Raw genomic sequence first — 21,217 nt, 5'->3', positions numbered from 1 at the left:
GAGCCTGAGCAACGCACGCGTGAACCCAGTGACGTCTGCCTTCCTCTGCTCCAGCTGTTGTCACGCGGCCCCACCGGCCTGGCTGCTGTGTAAACACGGGAATCTGTTTCTCACAGGTCTGCAGGCTGCCATTGAGACCAAGGCGCCCAGATGCCCAGGGTCTCCTGAGCAGGCCCTCTTTCTGGCTCACGGCCACCTGCCTTGGGTCCTGATGTGGGCAGGTTGGGGGGGTGAGCGAGCCCTGCGGGGCCTCTCGCAGAAGGGTGCTAATCCCATTCCTGGGGCGCCACCCTCATGAGCTCACCACCCCTCAACTGGGTCACCTCCAAATGCAGTAACACCGCGGGTCAGGACCTCAACTATATGAACTCGGAGAGACCCACAGACGTTCCTAACACAGCAACTGAGGCCCTTAGTAACTGGTGTCCTCACAAGAGAAGAAGGGGCAACGGGCACAGAGGAGAAGCCATGTGAAGGTGGAGAGAGGCGGCCACTAGCCCAGGGACAGACACCTGGAGCCCCCAGAAGCTGGAAGAGCAAGTACAAAAAATATGGGAGACCCTGCAGGTTAAATGATCACTCACAAAAGGAGAGCTGCTTAACCACAAAACCAGGCAGGCTTTACTCAGTTCAGTCACTCAGTCGTGTCGGACTCTTTGCGACCCCATGGACTGCAGCACGCCAGGCCTCCCTGTCCATCACCATCTCCTGGAGTTTACTCAAACTCATGTCCATCGAGTCGGTGATGCCATCCAGCCATCTCATCCTCTGCCGTCCCCTTCTCCTCCCACCTTCAGTCTTTCCCAGCATCAGGGTCTTTTCCAATGGGTCAGTTCTTCCCATCAGGTGGGCAGAGGATTGGAACTGAGCGGCAAAAGCATGGGACGGAAGCAGGAGACTTGCCCCCTCACAATAAAAGGCTGGTGGCGTGAGGCCTGCGTCCCGCCCAGTGAGCTCAGAGATTTAGTCATGCTCTCCACACATGAACAGACAATACCTCGTGAACTAGCTTGACCATGCAAGACAAGAAAACTCCCCTGCCCAACCTGGAGGAGGAGCTGATGATGGAAGCCTGACATCTACTCAAGAATGAGGAAAAAGGTGGTCTCCTCCTCCTCCCTACTTTTCTTTTGATTATACAACTGTGGCCCACCAAGTTCTCGGGGCGTGGCAAGTCACATCCACCTGCTTGTAAGCCTCACAGGCCTCTTATTCTAATTAACCACATCTTATGCACCACTTTGCTCTCTCTGAACTCCTCTCTGTACTGTGACAGAAGGACTCTGGTACCGGAGCTCTTCGGAGCCCCCCGAAACAACATCCGAGCTGACACTTGTGCCCCTTCAAAGGGCACGCTGAGCAATGCCTGCATTTTAACCTCACTACGGATTTCTAATCGGCCACTTTGGAATGGCATGACCACAGGCCACAAGCTCGAGCTCATTCCAGGGCAGGTAAAGGGGATAACCTCCTGCTGGCTCACTCTGAGGGCCATTCTGCTTCCAACTGTGGCGTCTGACTCTTTGCGGCCCCATGGACTGCAGCCCACCAGGCTCCTCTGTCCCTGGGATTCTCCAGGCAAGAATACTGCAGCGGGTAGTCATTCCCTGCTTCAAGGGATCTTCCCGAACCAGGGATTGAACCCGGGTCTCTTTCATCTCCTGCAATGGCAGTGGGGGGGGTTCCTCACCACTGGCACGACCTCAACGGTGGATCTTTGTGACCCAGGGTTCCCGCATTGCAGGCAGGATCATTTATCGTCTGAGCCACCAGGGAAGTCACCCTCAAGAGTGGGGCGGGTGGAGGAGGAGCTAAGACGGTGGAGGAAAAGGACAGGGAGACCACTTTCTCCCCCACAAATTCATCAAAAGAACATTTGAAAGCTGAGCAAACTTCACAAAACAACTTCTGGCCGCTAGCAGAAGACATCAGGTGCCCAGAAAAGCAGCCCATCGTCTTTGAAAGGAGGTAGGACAAAATATAAAAGGTAAAAAGAGAGACAAAAGAGCTAGGGACGGAGACCCATCCCGGGAAGGGAGTCTTAATAGAGAAAGTTTCCAAACACCAGCAAACCCTCTCATTGGCGGGTCTAGGGGAAGTTTTTGAATCTTGGAGGGCAACCTAACCGGGAGGAAAAATAAATAAAACCCACAGATGACGTGCCTAAAAGCAGAAAAGTACCCCAGACGCCCGCATCCACCACCAGCAAGTGGGGGCCGAACGGAGAGGAGCGGGCAGCATTGCTTAGGGCAAGGACTGGGCCTGAATGCCCTGAGGGCAATCGGAGGGAGCTAACTTGAGATAGCAACTTAAACTGTGGGATAGCAGGAGAGAGAGAGAAAATTAACCAGCCCGAACAGGCTGCGGGCCGGTTCGCAGAACAAAGGCGGGCCTGTTCGCAGAACAAAGGAAGAACTGAGCGATCCCAGAGAAGAGCTAGCCGGCAGCGGACTGGCCCATCCCCTGCCGGAGGCAGGAGGCAGGGGGGAGGGGAAAGGGGCAAAGTCAGCCCCAGAGACGGCATCCCCTACCAAACTGCAAACAGGCTCCCAGTTTCTAACCAAAGACTTCCTGAGATTCTGGATGGTTGACATCTGCCGGGAGGGTCGCTAGAGACCAGACACAAGGCGCACGCACCCGACTGTCCCGCGCGGAAACTGAGGCTGGGCCCGCAGAGGGGACAAGGCGCACCACACCCGGGGAGAGTGGGCCCGTCAAGCTCCTGGCTGCCTGAGTTGCTCCAGGCGGGGAAGGCAAAAAACGCAGGCACAACTGAGTCCGCGCTTTTGTGGAATACCCAAAAACTGGAACCGCTCGCAACTCAGGGCCCGCTCCATATAGAGCAGCCGGGAGCCTGAGCAGTGTAGACGGGGAGAGCACACACCCGTGAGCGGGGGCAAACCCAGTGTGGCCAGAACACTGTGAGAGCTACCCACACACACAGCGATATCTGTCTGCAGTGCCCCTTCCCCCTCTCCCCACCACAGCACACACCCATGAGCGGGGGCAAAGCCAGTGTGGCCGGAACACGGCGAGTGCTCCCCACACCCGCCAGTGACATTTGTCTGCAGCGCCCCTCCCTCCCCGCAGCAGGACTGAACCAGCAAACCTGAACAAGAGACCACCTCCGCCCGCCTGTGTCAGGGCGGAAATTAGGCACTGAAGAGACCTGCAAACAGAGGCCAAATACACAAAGGGAACAGCTTCAGAAGTGACAGGGGCAACAGATTAAAAGCCCTGTAGGTAACACCGACTACACCGGAAGGGGCCTGTAGATATCGAGAAGTGTAGCTGGAACGAGGAGCTATCTGAAACTGAACCGAACCCACACTGACCGCAACAGCTCCAAAGAAATTCCCAGATATATATTTACATTTTTTGTTTGTTTGTTTGTTTAATTAAAAAAATTTTTTTCTTTTTTTTTTAATTTTTATTTTTTCTTTTATTTTCTTTTAAAATTCCCTATTACTCCTCTATTACTCCTTAACTTCCATTTTCATATATTTTTACTATGTTTTTAATTTAAAAAATTTTTTTAATTTTTTTTCTCTTATTTTTTTTAAAATCCTCTATTAATCCTTAATTTTCATTTTTATTTCACTATAACCTTGCAAAAAAAAAGGCAGCCCTATTTTTAAACCAAACTTCATATATATTTCTTAAATTTTTTGTGTTTTTGTTTTAATATTGTATTTTTAAGAGTCTAACCTCTACTCTAGATTTTTAATCTTTGTTTTTCAGTATATGATATCAATTTTGGACATTTAAGAATCCAATATTCAGTACCCATTTTTACTCAGGAGTGTGATGATTACTCTCTCCCCCTTTTGACTCTCCTTTTTCTACCTGAGAACACCTCTATTTCCTCCATCCCCCTTCTCTTCCCAATCCAATTCTGTGAATCTTTGTGGGTGTCTGGGCTACGGAGAGCACTCTGGGAACAGACAACTGCGTAGATTTGTCTCTCTCCTCTTGAGTCCCCCTTTTTCTCCTCCTGCTCATCTCTATCTCCCTCCTCCCTCTCCTCTTCTTCATGTAACTCTGTGAACCTCTCTGGGTGTCCCTCACGGGGGAGAATCTTTTCACCACTAACCTAGAAGTTTTATTATCAGTGCTGCATAGTTGGAGAAGTCTTGAGGCTACTGGAAGAATACGACTGAAATCCAGAGGCAGGAGACTTAAGCCCAAAACCTGAGAACACCAGAAAACTCCTGACTACAGGGAAGGTTAAGTAGTAAGAGATCATCCAAAAGCCTCCATACCTACACTGAAACCAACCACCACCCAAGAGCCAATAAGTTCCAGAGTAAGACATACCACGCAAATTATCCAGCAACACAGGAAAATAGCCCTGAGCGTCAACATACAGGCTGCCCAAAGTCACACCAAACCCATATACCCATCTCAAAACTCACTACTGGACATTCCATTGCACTCAAGAGAGAAGAAATCCAGCTCCACCCACCAGAACACCGACACAAGCTTCTCTAACCAGCAAACCTCGACAAGCTACACACCCAGCGCCACCCACTGGGAGAAACCTCCACAATAAAAAGGAACCACAGACCTCCAGAATACAGAAAGGCCACTCCAGACACTGCAATCTAAACAAGATGAAAAGGCAGAGAAATACCCAACAGGTAAAGGAACATGAAAAATGCCCACCAAGTCAAACAAAAGAGGAGGAGATAGGGAATCTACCTGAAAAAGAATTTAGAATAATGATAATAAAAATGATCCAAAATCTTGAAAACAAAATGGACTTACAGATAGCCTGGACACAAAGACTGAGAAGATGCAAGAAATGTTTAATAAGGACCTAGAAGAAATAAAAAAAGAGTCAATTAAAAATGAATAATGCAATAAATGAGATCAAAAACACTCTGGAGGGAACCAAGAGTAGAATAACGGAGACAGAAGATAGGGTAAGTGAGGAAGAAGATAAAATGGTGGAAATAAATGAAGCAGAGAGGGAAAAAGAAAAAAGAATCAAAAGAAATGAGGACAACCTCAGGGACCTCTGGGACAATGTGAAATGCCCCAACATTCGAATCATAGGAGTCCCAGCAGAAGAAGACAAAAAGAAAGGCCATGAGAAAATACTCGAGGAGATAATAGCTGAAAACTTCCCTAAAATGGGGAAGGAAATAGTTACACAGGCCCAAGAAACCCAGAGAGTCCCAAACAGGATAAACCCAAGGCGAAACACCCCAAGACACATATTAATCAAATTAACAAAGATCAAACACAAAGAACAAACATTAAAAGCAGCAAGGGAGAAACAACACATAATACACAAAGGGATTCCCATAAGGATAACAGCTGATCTATCAATAGAAACTCTTGAGGCCAGAAGGGCATGGCAGGACATACTGAAAGTAATGAAAGAGAATAACCTACAACCTAGATTACTGTACCCAGCAAGGATCTCATTCAGATATGAAGGAGAATTCAAAAGCTTTACAGACAAGCAAAAGCTAAGAGAACTCAGCACCACCAAACCAGCTCTTCAACAAATGCTAAAGGATCTTCTCTATATAGGAAAGACAGAAAGGTTCTATAAACGTGAACGCCAAACAACAAAGTAAATGCCAACAGGACCATACCTATCAATAATTACCTTAAATGTAAATGGGTTGAATGCCCCAACCAAAAGACAAAGACTGGCTGAATGGAAAGAAAAACAAGACCTCTATATATGCTGTCTACAAGAGACCCACCTCAAAACAAGAGACACATACAGACTAAAAGTGAAGGGCTGGAAAAAAATATTTCACGCAAACGGAGAACAAAAGAAAGCAGGAGTCGCAATACTCATATCAGATAAAATAGACTTTAAAATGAAGGCTGTGAAAAGAGACAAAGAAGGACACTACATAATGATCAAAGGATCAATCCAAGAAGAAGATATAACAATTATAAATATATATGCACCCAACATAGGAGCACCGCAATATGTAAGGCAAACGCTAATGAGTATGAAATAGGAAATTAATAGTAACACAATAATAGTGGGAGACTTTAATACCCCACTCACAACTATGGATAGATCAACTAAACAGAAAATTAACAAGGAAACACAGACTTTAAATGACATAATTGACCAGCTAGACCTAATTGATATCTATAGGACATTTCACCCCAAAACAATCAACTTCACCTTTTTCTCAAGTGCACACGGAACTTTCTCCAGAATAGATCACATCCTGGGCCATAAATCTAGCCTTGGGAAATTCAAAAAAATTGAAATCATTCCAGTCATCTTTTCTGACCACAGAGCAGTAAGATTAGATCTGAATTACAGGAAAAAATTTATTAAAAATTCAAACATATGGAGGCTAAATAACATGCTTCTGAATAACCAATAAATCATAGAAAAATCAAAAAAGAAATCAAAATATGCATAGAAATGAATGAAAATGAAAACACAACAACCCAAAACCTATGGGACACTGTAAAAGCAGTGCTAAGGGGAAGGTTCATAGCATTACAGGCTTACTTCAAGAAACAAGAAAAAAGCCAAATAAATAACCTAACTCTACACCTAAAGCAATTAGAGAAGGAAGAAATGAAGTACCCCAGGGTTAGCAGAAGGAAAGAAATCTTAAAAATTAGCGCAGAAATAAACGCAAAAGAAACTAAAGAGACCATAGCAAAAATCAACAAAGCTAAAAGCTGGTTTTTTGAAAAAGTAAACAGAATTGACAAACCATTAGCAAGACTCATTAAGAAACGAAGAGAGAAGAACCAAATTAACAAAATTAGAAATGAAAATGGAGAGATCACAACAGACAACACTGAAATACAAAGAATCATCAGAGACTACTACCAGCAGCTCTATGCCAATAAAATGGACAACTTGGAAGAAATGGACAAATTCTTAGAAAAGTATAACTTTCCAAAACTGAACCAGAGAGAAATAGAAGATCTTAACAGACCCATCACAAGCAAGGAAATCAAAACTGTAATCAGAAATCTTCCAGCAAACAAAAGCCCAGGACCAGATGGCTTCACAGCTGAATTCTACCAAAAATTTAGAGAAAAGCTAACACCTATCTTCCTCAAACTCTTCCAGAAAATTGCAGAAGAAGGTAAGCTTCCAAACTCATTCTATGAGGCCACCATCACCCTAACTCCAAAACCAGACAAAGATGCCACAAAATAAGAAAACTACAGGCCAATATCACTGATGAACATAGATGCAAAAATCCGTAACAAAATTCTAGCAAGCAGAATCCAACAACATATTTAAAAAATCATACATCATGACCAAGTGGGCTTTATCCCAGGAATGCAAGGATTCTTTAATGTCCGCAAATCAATCAGTGTAATACACCACATTAAAAAATTGAAAGATAAAAAAATATGATTATCTCAATAGATGCAGAAAGAGCCTTTGACAAAATTCAACACCCATTTATGATTAAAACTCTCCAGAAAGCAGGAATAGAAGGAACATAACTCAACATAATAAAAGCTATATATGACAAACCCACAGCAAGCATCACCCTCAATGGTGAAAAATTGAAAGCATTTCCCCTAAATTCAGGAACAAGACAACGGTGCCCACTCTCACCACTACTATTCAACATAGTGTTGGAAGTTTTGGCCACAGCAATCAGAGCAGAAAAAGAAGTAAAAGGAATCCAGATAGGAAAAGAAGAAGTGAGACTCTCGCTGTTTGCAGATGACATGATCCTCTACATAGAAAACCCTAAAGACTCTTCCAGAAAATTACTAGAGCTAATCAATGAATATAGTAAAGTTGCAGGATATAAAATTAATACACAGAAATGCCTTGCATTCCTATACACTATCAATGAGAAAACAAAGAGAAATTAAGGAAACAATACCATGCACCATTGCAACAAAAAGAATAAAATACTTAGGAGTATATCTACCTAAAGAAACAAAAGACCTATACATAGAAAACTATAAAACACTGATGAAAGAAATAAAAGAGGACACAAATAGATGGAGAAACATACCATGTTCATGGATTGGAAGAATCAATATTGTGAAAATGGCTATACTACCCAAAGCAATCTATAGATTCAATGCAATCCCTATCAAGCTACCAACGGTATTCTTCACAGAACTAGAACAAATAATTTCACAATTTGTATGGAAATACAAAAAACCTCAAATAGCCAAAGCAATCTTGAGAAAGAAGAATGGAACTGGAGGAATCAACCTGCCTGACTTCAGACTCTACTACAAAGCCACAGTCATCAAGACAGTATGGTACTGGCACAAAGACAGAAATATAGATCAGTGGAACAGAATAGAAAGCCCAGAGATAAATCCACGTACCTATGGACATCTTATCTTCGACAAAGGAGGCAAGGATATACAATGGAAAAAAGACAACCTCTTTAACAAGTGGTGCTGGGAACACTGGTCAACCACTTGTAAAAGAATGAAACTAGAACACTTTCTAACACCATACACAAAAATAAACTCAAAATGGATTAAAGATCTAAATGTAAGACCAGAAACTATAAAACTCCAAGAGGAGAACATAGGCAAAACACTCTCTGACATGAATCACAGCAGGATCCTCTATGACACACCTCCCAGAATATTGGAAACAAAAGCAAAAAAAAAACAAATGGGACCTAATGAAACTTAAAAGCTTTTGCACTACAAAGGAAACTATAAACAAGGTGAAAAGACAGCCTTCAGAATGGGAGAAAATAATAGCAAATGAAGCAACAGACAAAGGATTAATCTCAAAAATATACAAGCAACTCCTGAAGCTCAATTCCAGAAAAATTCATGACCCAATCAAAAAATGGGCCCAAGAACTAAACAGACATTTCTCCAAAGAAGACATACAGATGGCTAACAAACACATGAAAAGATGCTCAACATCACTCATTATCAGAGAAATGCAAATCAAAACCACAATGAGGTACCATTACACACCAGTCAGGATGGCTGCTATCCAAAAGTCTACAAGCAATAAATGCCAGAGAGGGTGTGGAGAAAAGGGAACCCTCTTAAACTGTTGGTGGGAATGCAAACTAGTACAGCCACTATGGAGAACAGTGTGGAGATTCCTTAAAAAACTGGAAATAGGACTGCCATATGACCCAGCAATCCCACTTCTGGGCATACACACTGAGGAAACCAGATCTGAAAGAGACACGTGCACCCCAATGTTCATCGCAGCACTGTTTATAATAGCCAGGACATGGAAGCAACCTAGATGCCCATCAGCAGACGAATGGATAAGGAAGCTGTGGTACATATACACCATGGAATATTACTCAGCTGTTAAAAAGAATTCATTTGAATCAGTTCTAATGAGATGGATGAAACTGGAGCCCATTATACAGAGTGAAGTAAGCCAGTTAAGATAAAGACCAATACAGTATACTAACGCATATATATGGAATTTAGAAAGATGGTAACAATGATCCTATATGCAAAACAGAAAAAGAGACACAGATGTACAGAACAGACTTTTGGAGTCTGTGGGAGAAGGTGAGGGTAGGATGTTTCGAGAGAACAGCATTGAAACATGTATATTATCTATAGTGAAACAGATCACCAGCCCAGGTTGGATGCATGAGACAAGTGCTCGGGCCTGGTGCACTGGGAAGACCCAGAGGGATCGGGTGGAGAGGAAGGTGGGAGGGGGGGATTGGGATGGGGAATACATGTAAATCCATGGCTGATTCATGTCAATGTATGGCAAAAACCACTACAGTATTGTAAAGTAATTAGCCTCCAACTAATAAAAATAAATGGGAACAAAAAGAAAAAAATTTTAAAAAGAGTGGGGCGGGTGGAAATTTCAGGCTCTGGGGCGTGGCACAGCCTGGAAGGGGACTCTTCCTGTGAGGGGTCGTTGCCTTTGACGGGCCTGTTCTCCAAATCCTGCCCTGGACACAGGGCGGCTCTGCAGACTGGAGCCCCTACCAGTCAGAGGGCAGCTCCGAGCGTCTCTGGGCGGGTCACTCACACCTCGCAGGAATGCAGAGCATCGCCTGTACAGTGCTTGTGCTAAGATGACCCGAGGCTGACACGCAGGCACATGTGAGAACACACGGAGGACTTGGCTCTCAGCTAGACCCTGACACTCCTCAGGCTCTTAAAGGAGACTCACCTCATATACAAGCCAAAAAAAAAAGCTCTCACTGCCTTAACACCTGTCACTTCCTATGAAAACGGCCAAGCAATGTAATTTAAATATTTCAGGATTTTCATTCTGTGCATCACGTGTTTACTTGCTTTGGATGGTGGTGAAATTTATTTTTTTTTATTCCTTTAAGGGATGTGTGTGTGTGTGTGTGAGTGTGTACATATGCATCACAGAGGTATCCTAAGAAATGGTCTGGAGGGAGGCACCCTGAATGGCTAAACAGTGTGTGCGTGCTAAGCCAATTCAGTTGTATGTGACTCTTTGCAGCCCCAGGGACTGTAGCCCACCAGGCTCCTCTGTCCATGGGATGCTGCAGGCAAGAATACTGGAGTGGGCTGCCATTTCCTTCTCCAGGCGATCTTCCCCACCCAGGGATTGAACCTGGCAGGAAGGTTCTTTACCACTAGCACCACCTGGGAATCCCTGTTCAACAGTAAGTAATGGGGCCTCCCTGGGGGCTCAGCTGGTAAAGAATCCTCCTGCAATGCGGGAGACCTGGGTTCCATCCCTGGGTTGGGAAGATTCCCACGGCTACCCACTCCAATATTCCGGCCTGGAGAATCCCACAGACTATAAGGTGCGTGGTTTTAACAAGAAGTCAGACACGACTGAGCGACTGAACTGACCTGATAAGAACTGAAATTTATTTATGTATAAGAAAAAAAAGATGAAGACATTTTAGTCAACTCTACGACTCAATGGACATGAGTTTGAGCAAGCTCCGGGAGATGGTGATGCACAGGGAGGCCTGGAGTGCTGCAGTCCACAGGGTCGCAAAGGAGAGTGCTGCAGTCCACAGGGTCGCAAAGAGTCAGACACGACTGAGTGACTGAACTGAACTGAGATGCGTGTGTCCTACCTTGATTATGGACTGCTTGGAGAAGGAGACCTTTCTTTTGCGTCTCCCTGAGCACCCGCTCAGCAGCAGGTGCACATAACGATTAAGTAAAGGAAGGGGGAAGTTACAGAGACACCCTGAGAAAGTGAGTGCCTTCTTGCCAGGATGGTGGAAGGCATATTCACAAAGTGCGCTGGCGGGAGATGGTCATGCCAGCTGACGGCCATGGGGGACTAAAGGCGCAAGACAAATGAAGAACAAAACAGAAAAGCGAAAGGCAGACGGGTGGAAACAGACATGAGGCTCGGGTGCCTGGCCAAGGAGAAAGGGGCTTGGGTGGACTGGGCCCAGGGCGGCCCCCAGGGAAAATGCTGCCTGCTGGGTGGCTGCGTTGTAGTCTTTAGGGCGCTCCCGGAGAGGAGCGTGAGTGACTTCCGAGCCTGTCCTGGCGTGAGTAACTTCCAAGACCCGGCAAGGACCTGCCCAGGTCAGACCTGTCTCCACCTGGGACCTGTCCCCACGGGCAACACCCAGGCAACACTCCACGGTGGAGGTGGACCCATGCTCCTGAGGGGCCCGTATCACAGGGCAGTGTACACGGGCCAGCAGTCCTGGGCGGGGCCTTGTCCCAGTCTCCTCCAGAGGCCCTAGAGTCACGTCCTGGGCTTTTCCGTGGGAAATCCCCCCACACCCCCACCCCCAGGGAAAAAGAGCAGGAAGAGCAGAGAGCCATGGCAACAGGAGACCTTCTCGGGGACTTCACACCATTAAAAACCACCGACTTTATTTACTGGCTTTCCAAACCAACTTTCTCCTGCTTAAATGATGCCCAAACACATTCCCGTCATGTATCTCCAAGAACCTGTGACGGAAGCTATCTGCTCCACAAGACAGTGGAGGTGAACTTTCCTGGTGCTCCAGGGGTTACAAACCCACCTCCCAGTGCAGGGGTCATAGGTTCTAGCCCTGGCTAGGAAGAAAAGACCTCACAGGCTGTGAGACAGCTATGGCCTAGAGCTCGTGCTTATCAACAAGAGAAGCCACCGCAGTAAGAATCTCACGCATCAAAATCAGTAGCCTAGGCTCGCCTCCGCTAGACAAAGCCCATTCACAGCAACGAAGACCTAGCGTAGCCAAAACTAAAGAGGTAATTTTTAAAACTAAAAAACAATAATTAAAAAGAAAATACACCGGAGGTTACCAGCACCCTTCATGGGGAACACTGTTCTGACAGTTTCCTTACATTCGTGTCAAAATTTTTCCTATGTAAAACCAGATACATTTCAGTATTTCTTTTTGTCAAAAACTTTTGCCACAGTTAAGATGTCTATTCTCAGAAAATAATTAGACCCTTGGCTGACTTACATTCTATATTTCATCACTAAGGGATGTGGTAAATGCTTACAGGACATACTGAACGAAGTACTTCTGTCCTGATGGCAGGAAGGGATAGTTAGGAAGTTTAGGATGGACACGGACACACTGCTGTATTTAACATGGAGAACCAGCAAGGACCTGCTGTCCAGCACAGGGAATTCTGCTCAATACTCTGTAATAACCTTTCAGTCACCAGGGGGGAAAGATGGGGGAAGGGATAGTCAGGGAGTCTGGGATGGACATGGGCACACTGTTGTGTTTATCATGGAGAACCAGCAAGGACCTGCTGTCCAGCACAGGGAACACTGGTCAATGTCATGTAGCAGCCTGGATGGGAGGGGAGTTTGGGGGAGAATGGATACATGCACATGTATGGCTGAGTGCCTTCACTGTCCACGTGAAACTGTCATAATATTGTTAATCTTCTATACCTCAATATAAAATAAAAAGTTTAAAAAAAAAAGTACTTCCAAGCCCCAGCAAGGACCAGTTCGGGTCAGACTCATCTCCACCTTGGACCTGTCCCCATGGGCGACACACAGGCAACACTCCAAGGTGGAGGTGGACCTGCGCTCCCGAGGGGTCCATGTCACGGGGCAGTACACACGGCCCATTTTAAAGAAAATCTATGGCTGATTCATATCAATGTATGACAAAAAAATAAATTAAAAAAAAAAAAATAAAGAAAGAAAGGTGTCCACAGCTCATGAGAAGGTAATCAAGTCACCCGTGCCTGGCCTCCAAGCCGCACGGGCCAGCCCGACCCTCGGTGAGGCGGGACCCAGGCAGAGCCATGCCCACCTCACAATTAGGGGAGCCGGTCACCCTGGTGACGGGCCAGGCAGACCTCCCGCATCACTATGGTGGGGCCTGTTTCCCTGGCAACCTGCCCTCGCTTCCGCACTAAGGACCAGCTGGGCCACAGCGCTCACCTGAAGGCAGAGCTGCGGCATCAGAATGAAGGACGTCTGTGTTAGTCGCTCAGTCGTGTCCGACTCTGCGACCCCATGGACTGCAGCCCGCCTGTCTGTGGGGATTCTCCAGGCAAGGATGCTGGAGTGGGCTGCCATTTCATCCTCCAAAATGAAGGATACAGAATTCATAATAACACCCTCTCTACAGACAGGCTCCTTTCTCTCATGGGCTCAAGGTGCCTTGACCCAGCCGAAAATGCCCCACCAGTAAACACCTGCAGAAGGAAAAGAAACGGAAGTCAAGGGCCCCAACTCTACCTTCCTCAGCTGCATGACGAAATCAAAGCGGACAAAGAGGACAAGAGGGACACCTGGATCTGCAGAGAGGGCAGTGGGCACTTTTTCTGGCTATGGTCACCACTCCCCGGACTCCATGGTAGGGAGGTCAGCTCTGTGGTGGAACTCAGCTTTGGATCACGTGAAAGAGGTGATGGGGGGAAGGTGGCATAGATGGGAACTCGGGGGTGCAGCATGTCTTTCTGAGTAGAAACTAGAGCTCTGTCCTTCCTGTGTCTGTGACTGGCATGTGATACATGCAGAGACAAAGAAGAGTCTTCCGGGCAACTTCAGCAGGACTGAACTGTCTAGGAAGAACAAGTTCTTGCCTCATTTCTGTGCTGGAGCTGGTTTTGGGGCTCAGTTCTCTTCAGTGATTACAGGATTGGGTATCATTTAAATGATACCTGGTCACTGGGAAAGAGAAGAAGAGGATACTACATGGACTGGATCACCAAGCAGCCTTCATGATATAGACTTGTTGGCATTCCGGCCAGACTACCAGGCTAGCTGCATAAGACATCATTTTCTTGGAACTGTAGTAGAATATATCTCAAGTATGGGTTTCCCTGGTGGCTTCGCAGGGAAGAATCTGCCTGCTGAGCAGGAGACATGGATTGGACCCCGGGGTTGGGAAGATCCCCTGGAGAAGGAAATGGCAACCCACTTCAGGGTTCTTGCCTGGGAAGGCCCATTGACAGAGGAGCCTGGTTATAAGCTGTGGGTTATAAGCCATGGGGCTCTCCAAGAGTCAGATACAACTCAGCGCCTAAACCACTACCACCATGTCTCAGGCATATCTTAGAAAAAAACACCAAAATTCTGGAAGGAAAACCACTTGGAAAGGCTTGGGTAGAAAAAGAAGAGGATATTTGTGTGCCTAAACCATCAAGGGTGCTTTGTATGTTAATGAAAGAGACTCCATGTCAAATATGAATGATATAGACTTAGCTGGATTAGTGAGGGAAAAAAAAAACACAAAACCAGACTCATAAATACAACTAGAAATGAAAGCGAGTACATTAAAACCAATGGCACAAAAATAAAAGGGATTCAAAGAGAATAATGTGAAAACCTGTAAGCAAACACAGTGAATAGCCTGAAAGAAACAGATGAATTGCTAGAAATATACAAGCTATCGAGATCAAAGCAAAAACAAAGTCTGTTCAAACCTCTAAGTATTACGGAGATTAATTCAGTCATCAGAAGCCGTCCAACAAGGAAAACGGGACCAAATGGATTCTCCAGAGAACTCCACCAGACTGTAAAGAATTAGCACAAATAGTACTCAAACTCTTCCCCACAATTAAAAGAGGACGATACACTCCCAAACTCATCCTCTCAGGCCAGCATTACCAGGGCACCAAAGCCAAACAAAGAAACGACAGAAACTGAGGCAAACACACTCAACAAGATACTAGCAAACTTATTTGAATAGCATGTTAAGAGGATCCTTCTACACCGTGAAGAAGAGGGATTTATTCCTGGAGTCTTAAGGATGGTTCAACATACAAAAAAAAAATCAACGCGAGACGCCATATTAACAAAATGAAGAACAAAACCCAAAGGATCGTCTCAGCTGATGCAGAAAAAGCATTTGGAAAAAACTCAACACCCTTTCATGATATAAACACTCAGACTGGGAATAAAAGAAAAGGACCTCGACATAATAAAAGCCATATATGAAAATTCCATAGCTAACATCATACTCAGTGTTAAAAGGCTGAAAGCTTTCTCTGCGATCGTAAACAAGAAAACAATGCTTTCTCTTGTTGCGTTTATTTCACACAGCTCTGTAAGTCCTAGCCAGAGCAACGAGGCAAGGAAAAGAAACAAAAGACATCCACACCGGAAAGGAAGAAGTGAAGTCATCTGTTTGCACGTGAAATGGTCTTAAAGGTAGAAAACTCTAAAGATTCCACACATATACATAAGACTACTAGTGCTATTAATAAACTTCAGCAAAACTGCAGGTGATAAAAATCAGCATACAAAAGCCAGTCGCATTTCTACACACGAACAATGAAAAATCTGAAAAGAACATTTGAACAAATCCACTTACAACTATGTCAAAGAGAAATAAAAGAAGGTGAAAGACCTCTAATGCTGAAACTACAAAATACTGGTAGAATAAACGACAGAAGACATAAATTGGAAAGACATCCCATATCCATGGGCCAGAAGATCTAACTTTTATTGTGCCCATAGTACACAAAGTGGTCTACAGATTCAGAGGAATCCATACCAAAATCCCAACGGCACTTTTTGTTGAAATACAGAAATCAATGCCAACATTTATATGGACTCTCAGTGGAACCTGAATAGACATAAACTATCTTGGAAAAGAAGAACAAACTTGGAGAATCTCACACTTCCAGGTTTCAAAACACATTACAAAGGTACGGTAATTAAAACAGTCTGGTGCTGACATAAAGACAGACATATAGACCAATGGAATCGAATAGAGAGCCTGGAAATAACTCTTCACAGGTATAATGCCCAGGTGACCTTTCAACAAGGCGCCCAAGACTACTCAACAGAGAAAAGGAAAGTCTCTTCAAGAAAGTGTGTTTGGGAACATGGATATCCAAATGGAAAGAATAAAGCTGGACCCTTCTACCATATACAAAAGTTAATATAATATGGATTAAAGGCCTAAAGGTAAGAGCTAAAACTACAAAATTCCTAAAAGAAAACAGAAAGAAAGCATTACGACACAGGAATTTTTTTTTAACTCTTGGATATGATACTAAAAACACAAGCAAGAGCAGGAATAGTCAATGGGAGTACATCAAACTTAAAAAGTTCTGGATATCAAGGGACACACTCAACACAGTGAAGAAGCAACCTTTGAAACGGGAGGAAATACCTACAAACCACCTAGCTGATAAGTGGTATCTAGAATTTATTATATGAAGAATTCCTAGGACTCAACAAGAAAAAAAAAAAAACTATCAAAAAATGGGCAAAGGACTTGAATAAACATTTCTCCAAAGAAGACACACAAATGGCTAACAGCAGGAAACAACGCTCTATGTCATCAATTATTCAAGAAATTCAAAACCAAGAGATAATGGCTTCACACACATTAGGACGTTTACTATCAAAAAGAGAGAGAAACTAACCAGAGTTGGTGAGAATGTGGAGAAACTTGAACCCTGGTGGACTGCTGGAGGCAGAATAAAACGACACAGCCAATATACAAGACAGTCGGGGGGACCCTCAAAACACTAAAGAGAATCACCTTATCATTTGATAATTGCACTTCTGGGACTGTACCCCCCAAAAAATAAATAAAAGCAAGGTCTTAAAGAGGTATTTGTATACACATGTTCACAGCAGTGGTTTTCACAGTAGCCAAGAGGCAGAAGCAACCCAAGTATTCACTGACAGATGAAGAGATAAGCTAAGTGAGGCCCATCCATACAACAGAGTATGATTCTGTCTTCAAAGGCAGAGAATCCTGTCACATGCTACAACATGTGAAATCAAAGCACTGATGAACCTCGAGGTCAGTCACAAAAGGACAAATACTGTGTGAGACACCTGTGTGTGCGTGCTCACTCAGTGAGGTCTGACCCTGTGTGACCCCATGGGCTGTAGCCCGCCAGGCTCCTCTGTGCATGGGGTTCCCCAGGCAAGAATCCTGGAGTGGGTTTGCTGTTCCCTTCTCCAGGGGATCTTCCTGACCCACCGACTGAACCCGCGTCTCCTGCACTGGTAGGTGGGCTGTTTAACACTAGTGCCATGTGAGATACCGAGAGTAGTTCAAATTCACAGAGACAGAAAGCAGAAGGGTAGGTCCCCGGAGCCGGAGAGAGAGACAGAGGAAGGGATGGAAGTTAGGGTTTACTGGGGACACAGTTCCAGCTCCTCGAGGTACAAGGTGGAGAGAGATGGATGCTGTTGCTGGTAAACTTTTAGCTAAGTGCTTCCTGTGACACTGATTAATAGCCGTGCTTCCATCATTAACGCTTGTTAGCATTCCAACGTGTGCAAACGGCCCAGAAAGGCAGCTGGTGAAGGGAGTGTGTATCATGGTGTTTGTGCTCATATGCTGAGGTACGTGTGTGTGCGTGTGTGTATCTCTGTGACATACATGTGTATATGTGTGACATACATGTGACGTGTTTGTGTGTGACAAATATTTGCGTGTGTGTAACATGTGTGTGGCATTCATGTGTATGTATGTGTAATGTACAGGGGTGGGTGTGTGTGTGTGTGTGTGTGTGTGTGTGTGTGTGTGTGTGTGTGATCCAAGAACAGCCCACACGGTTTCTTTATAACACCACGCAGCAGTAATAGCAGGGCCCTTTCCAGGAAATTCACTCGTTCCAGGGGATATTCAATCTGCCCCTCTGGATATATGTATAAACGTAGATAATTACACATGTTTCAAAAATGACTATGACTCATGTTAACACCATTTTGAATCCAAAATTACTGCTGTGACTATAAACTTTTTTCTCCCTGAGCACCAGGGATTCTAAAGACTGAGGAATTCACCTTTCTTCCTAGAAGAATCTTAAAATAACACTCCATTTTTATGCCATTTTTGTCCCTGTAACCTAGAACATTCTTGACCTTCTCACTTATAGTAAGAAATAGCAGGCAGTTCTGTTGTTCCATCTTCAGCTAACAAGCCCCAGGGGAGAAAAGTCATCTTTCCTCTCAAAGGAAAACAAGTAAAGGCCACACAAACAGACATGTTAGAACTGAATTACACCTTTAACTCTTAAAATAAGTTTTTTTTTTTAAACTTATTTAGGGAGATTTAGCTGCTTGCCTATCATCGACATGCTCAAGTTTGCATAGCTGGTGAAACATGAATTCGCTATCTGATTGTGAAAAGCAAAGTCCACCTATTTGAAACTGGGAAGCAATTCTCTCAGGAATGTGATCTCTAGGTCACACTGAGACAAACAAAATGCAAATGTTTTCAGACCTCAGGAAAGCGAGAGAAGAATGTATGTTAAGAAAGCTTAAAAATGACAAGCACATGATGCTGTTACTGCTTAGTCACTGAGTCACATCCAGCTCTTTTGTGAGCCCCTGAACTGTGGCCCGCCAGGCTCCTCTGTCTGTGGAATTTTCCAGGCAAGAACACTGGAGTGGGTGGCCAAGCCTCCTCCAGGGGATCTTCCCGGCCCGGAACTGAACCTAAGTTCGCTGCACCGACGGGCAGGTTCCCTTCCACTGGGCCACCCGCGAAAGCCCACAGCACGTGCCAGCATCCTCCAAAGTCGCTAACGAGTCCCTCGGAGCCTTACTGGGAAGGGGATCTTCCGAGAGGTTATCAGGGCAGAGGAGAACGATAGCGCGCCCGGCTGCAGGCTGAGAGCGGCCGCTCAGAGCCCCGAGCGCGCTCCGGAGACCTCACCTGGCATGAGCGCGGCTGTAGGGAAGACCTCCTTCAGCTTGGCCTGGCTCACCTCCACCAGCTCCTCCGCGGACATCGGGAGCTGCAGCGTGTCTCTGATCAGCTGGGCCGCCTCCAGCGCCTTCTTGCCCATCACCAGCGACTTCACGTCCCAGCTGTACTTCTTCCCATAGCGCCCACAGATGTCCTCAAAGACGACCGAGTAGAGCCGCTCGGTATCTGCGGAGACGAGGGGGCAGAGACACAGCGGCGTTGAGGGATGTGTTCACAGCGCGCAGAGCCCGCGTTCCGGGCAGACAGCTCTGGCGGGGTGGGGGGCGGGGCGGCCTGTGGATGTGCAGGGGACGCTGGTGGGATCGGAGGACCACACGGTGCCCTGGCGGCCTGCCCTCTGCTGCTCTGGAACCTTACAGGGTGGGAGGGAAAGGAAGGCTGTCTGGGCGCAGTTGCATCCAATACCGCGCTCCCACGGACCGCAGCCCGCCAGGCCCCTCTGTCTGTGGGATTCTCCAGGCAAGAATCCTGGAGTGGGGGTCTCCCTGGCGGCTCAGTGGTGAAAGAATACGCCTGCCAATGTGGGGGACATGGGTTCGAGCCCCGACTGGGGAAGATTCCCACCTGCCTCGGAGCCACTAAAGCCCTGACGGAGACTGGGCTGCAGAGCCCGGGAGCTGTAACTACGGAGCCCTGTGCCGTAACTACTGAAGCCTGCGTGCTCTGGAGCCTGTGCCCCGGAAAATAGAGCCCACACACCGCATCTACACAGTAGGCCCCGCTCTCCGCAACTAGAGAAAAGCCTACACAGTGAGGAAGAGCCGGTACAGACAAAAATAAATTATTTAGGAAAACAACAACCAAAAAAAGAATACTGGAGTGGGTTGCCATTTCCTCCTCCAGGGGACCCTCCAGACCCAGGGATCGAACCTTCGTCTCCCACACTGCAGGCGGATTCTTAACCGCTGACCCACCAGGGAAGCCCAGAAATGTCTGCGTCATGGTTCAAGTGTCTTTTCCGTTGACAGGCACGTTCCACTGAGCCTGACCACTACCGAGACTTGGCGTCCTGATGGAGCACCCCGAGTGTGCATGCTGCAGTCTGCGTGCAGGGCCTCCACCGCGAGGGACCGTCGGAGTGCTCTGCGCCCCCTGGAATCCCTCCCGGCGGGAGCGTGTGGACACACGTGCGGCTCTGAAGGACGCTCCCATGTGAGCACAGACTCCCGCCCGCAGCTCCCAGGAAGAAGGCACAAGTCCCGTGTTCTCCGTTTCCACCACCCACCACCAGCGATCGTGCAGCAGCAGGGTTTCCTTGCAAGGTAACTTGATTTCTACACTTTGTGTCAAAGGGCTCGGTCCCAGGAGACCACCCCCTCTCCCCCAGCCCTCATCAGCATCTCCAGGCAGCTGACCCGCCCTTCCTCACCTGCTATGCTCTGGTTGGTCCTCCCTGCCTGCAGCCCGCTTCCTAGAAAGGGGCCCTGGACACTTGGCCACATGGCGGCAGGACCTAGCCTTGGACAAGGAGCAGCAGCAGAGAAGGGCTTTGCTTTCTCCTCTGCTTTTGAAGGCGAAACCACATATTGCTGCATATCAAGTACAAACTCATCTTCAATGCTTTAACTATCTAGGTCCTCACTTTTCTACCATGGGCTGGATTTGGGGAGACGGTGAGGGATGGGGGGGGCACCGTAAGAGACACACAAGCAGATCCCTTGTAGCTCAGTCGGTAAAGAATCCACCTGCAATGCAGGAGACCTGGGTTCGATCTCTGGGTTGGGAAGATTCCCCTGGAGAAGGAAATGGCGACCCACTCAAGTATCTCTGCCTGGAAAATCTCAGGACAGAGGAGCCTGGTGGGTCGCAGTCCATGGGGTTGCAATGAGTCGGGCACAACTGAGCGACTATCACTGACACTTACCAAGCAGCTCTCAGCCCTCCATCCTGGTACACACCTGCCTGCCCTTGCTCAGGCATGACCCAGGGGTTGGGTGACAGATCCCTGCTGTGGTTTCCTTTCTGGGACAAAAGAAGGTGAGACTTAATTCTTCCTGGACTCCTTGGCGGAGGAAGCCAGTGTTTGCATCATAACCTGAGAGGCTCAGATTTCTTCCAGAGCCCCCCCTGCCTGTCCTCTCCCTGAAGAAGTCCCAGCAGAGAGGGCAGGGCTGGCCCATGCCTCAGGGGGACAATGAGGAGTCCGTATCAAATGCTTGCTCACATCC

General features: G+C 46.5%; 1 protein-coding gene across 3 annotated transcripts in view; it reads right to left on the bottom strand.

The window, feature by feature from the left end:
* Positions 1 to 21,217, bottom strand: part of LOC122689400 (pseudouridine 5'-phosphatase) — a 71,267-nt gene that overhangs the window by 23,065 nt on the left and 26,985 nt on the right. For all 3 annotated transcript variants that reach the window (XM_043895797.1, XM_043895799.1, XM_043895798.1), the window contains exon 2: positions 18,996 to 19,214. In XM_043895797.1, the coding sequence (XP_043751732.1) occupies positions 18,996 to 19,214 (219 nt within the window). The remainder of the gene's footprint in view (positions 1 to 18,995; positions 19,215 to 21,217) is intronic.

The sequence above is a fragment of the Cervus elaphus genome, chromosome X (genome assembly GCF_910594005.1).
Source record: "Cervus elaphus chromosome X, mCerEla1.1, whole genome shotgun sequence".
NCBI classification, from domain to species: Eukaryota; Metazoa; Chordata; class Mammalia; order Artiodactyla; family Cervidae; genus Cervus; species Cervus elaphus.
Note: the sequence above shows the minus strand (reverse complement) of the source record. Positions and strands in the feature narration are given on the sequence as shown.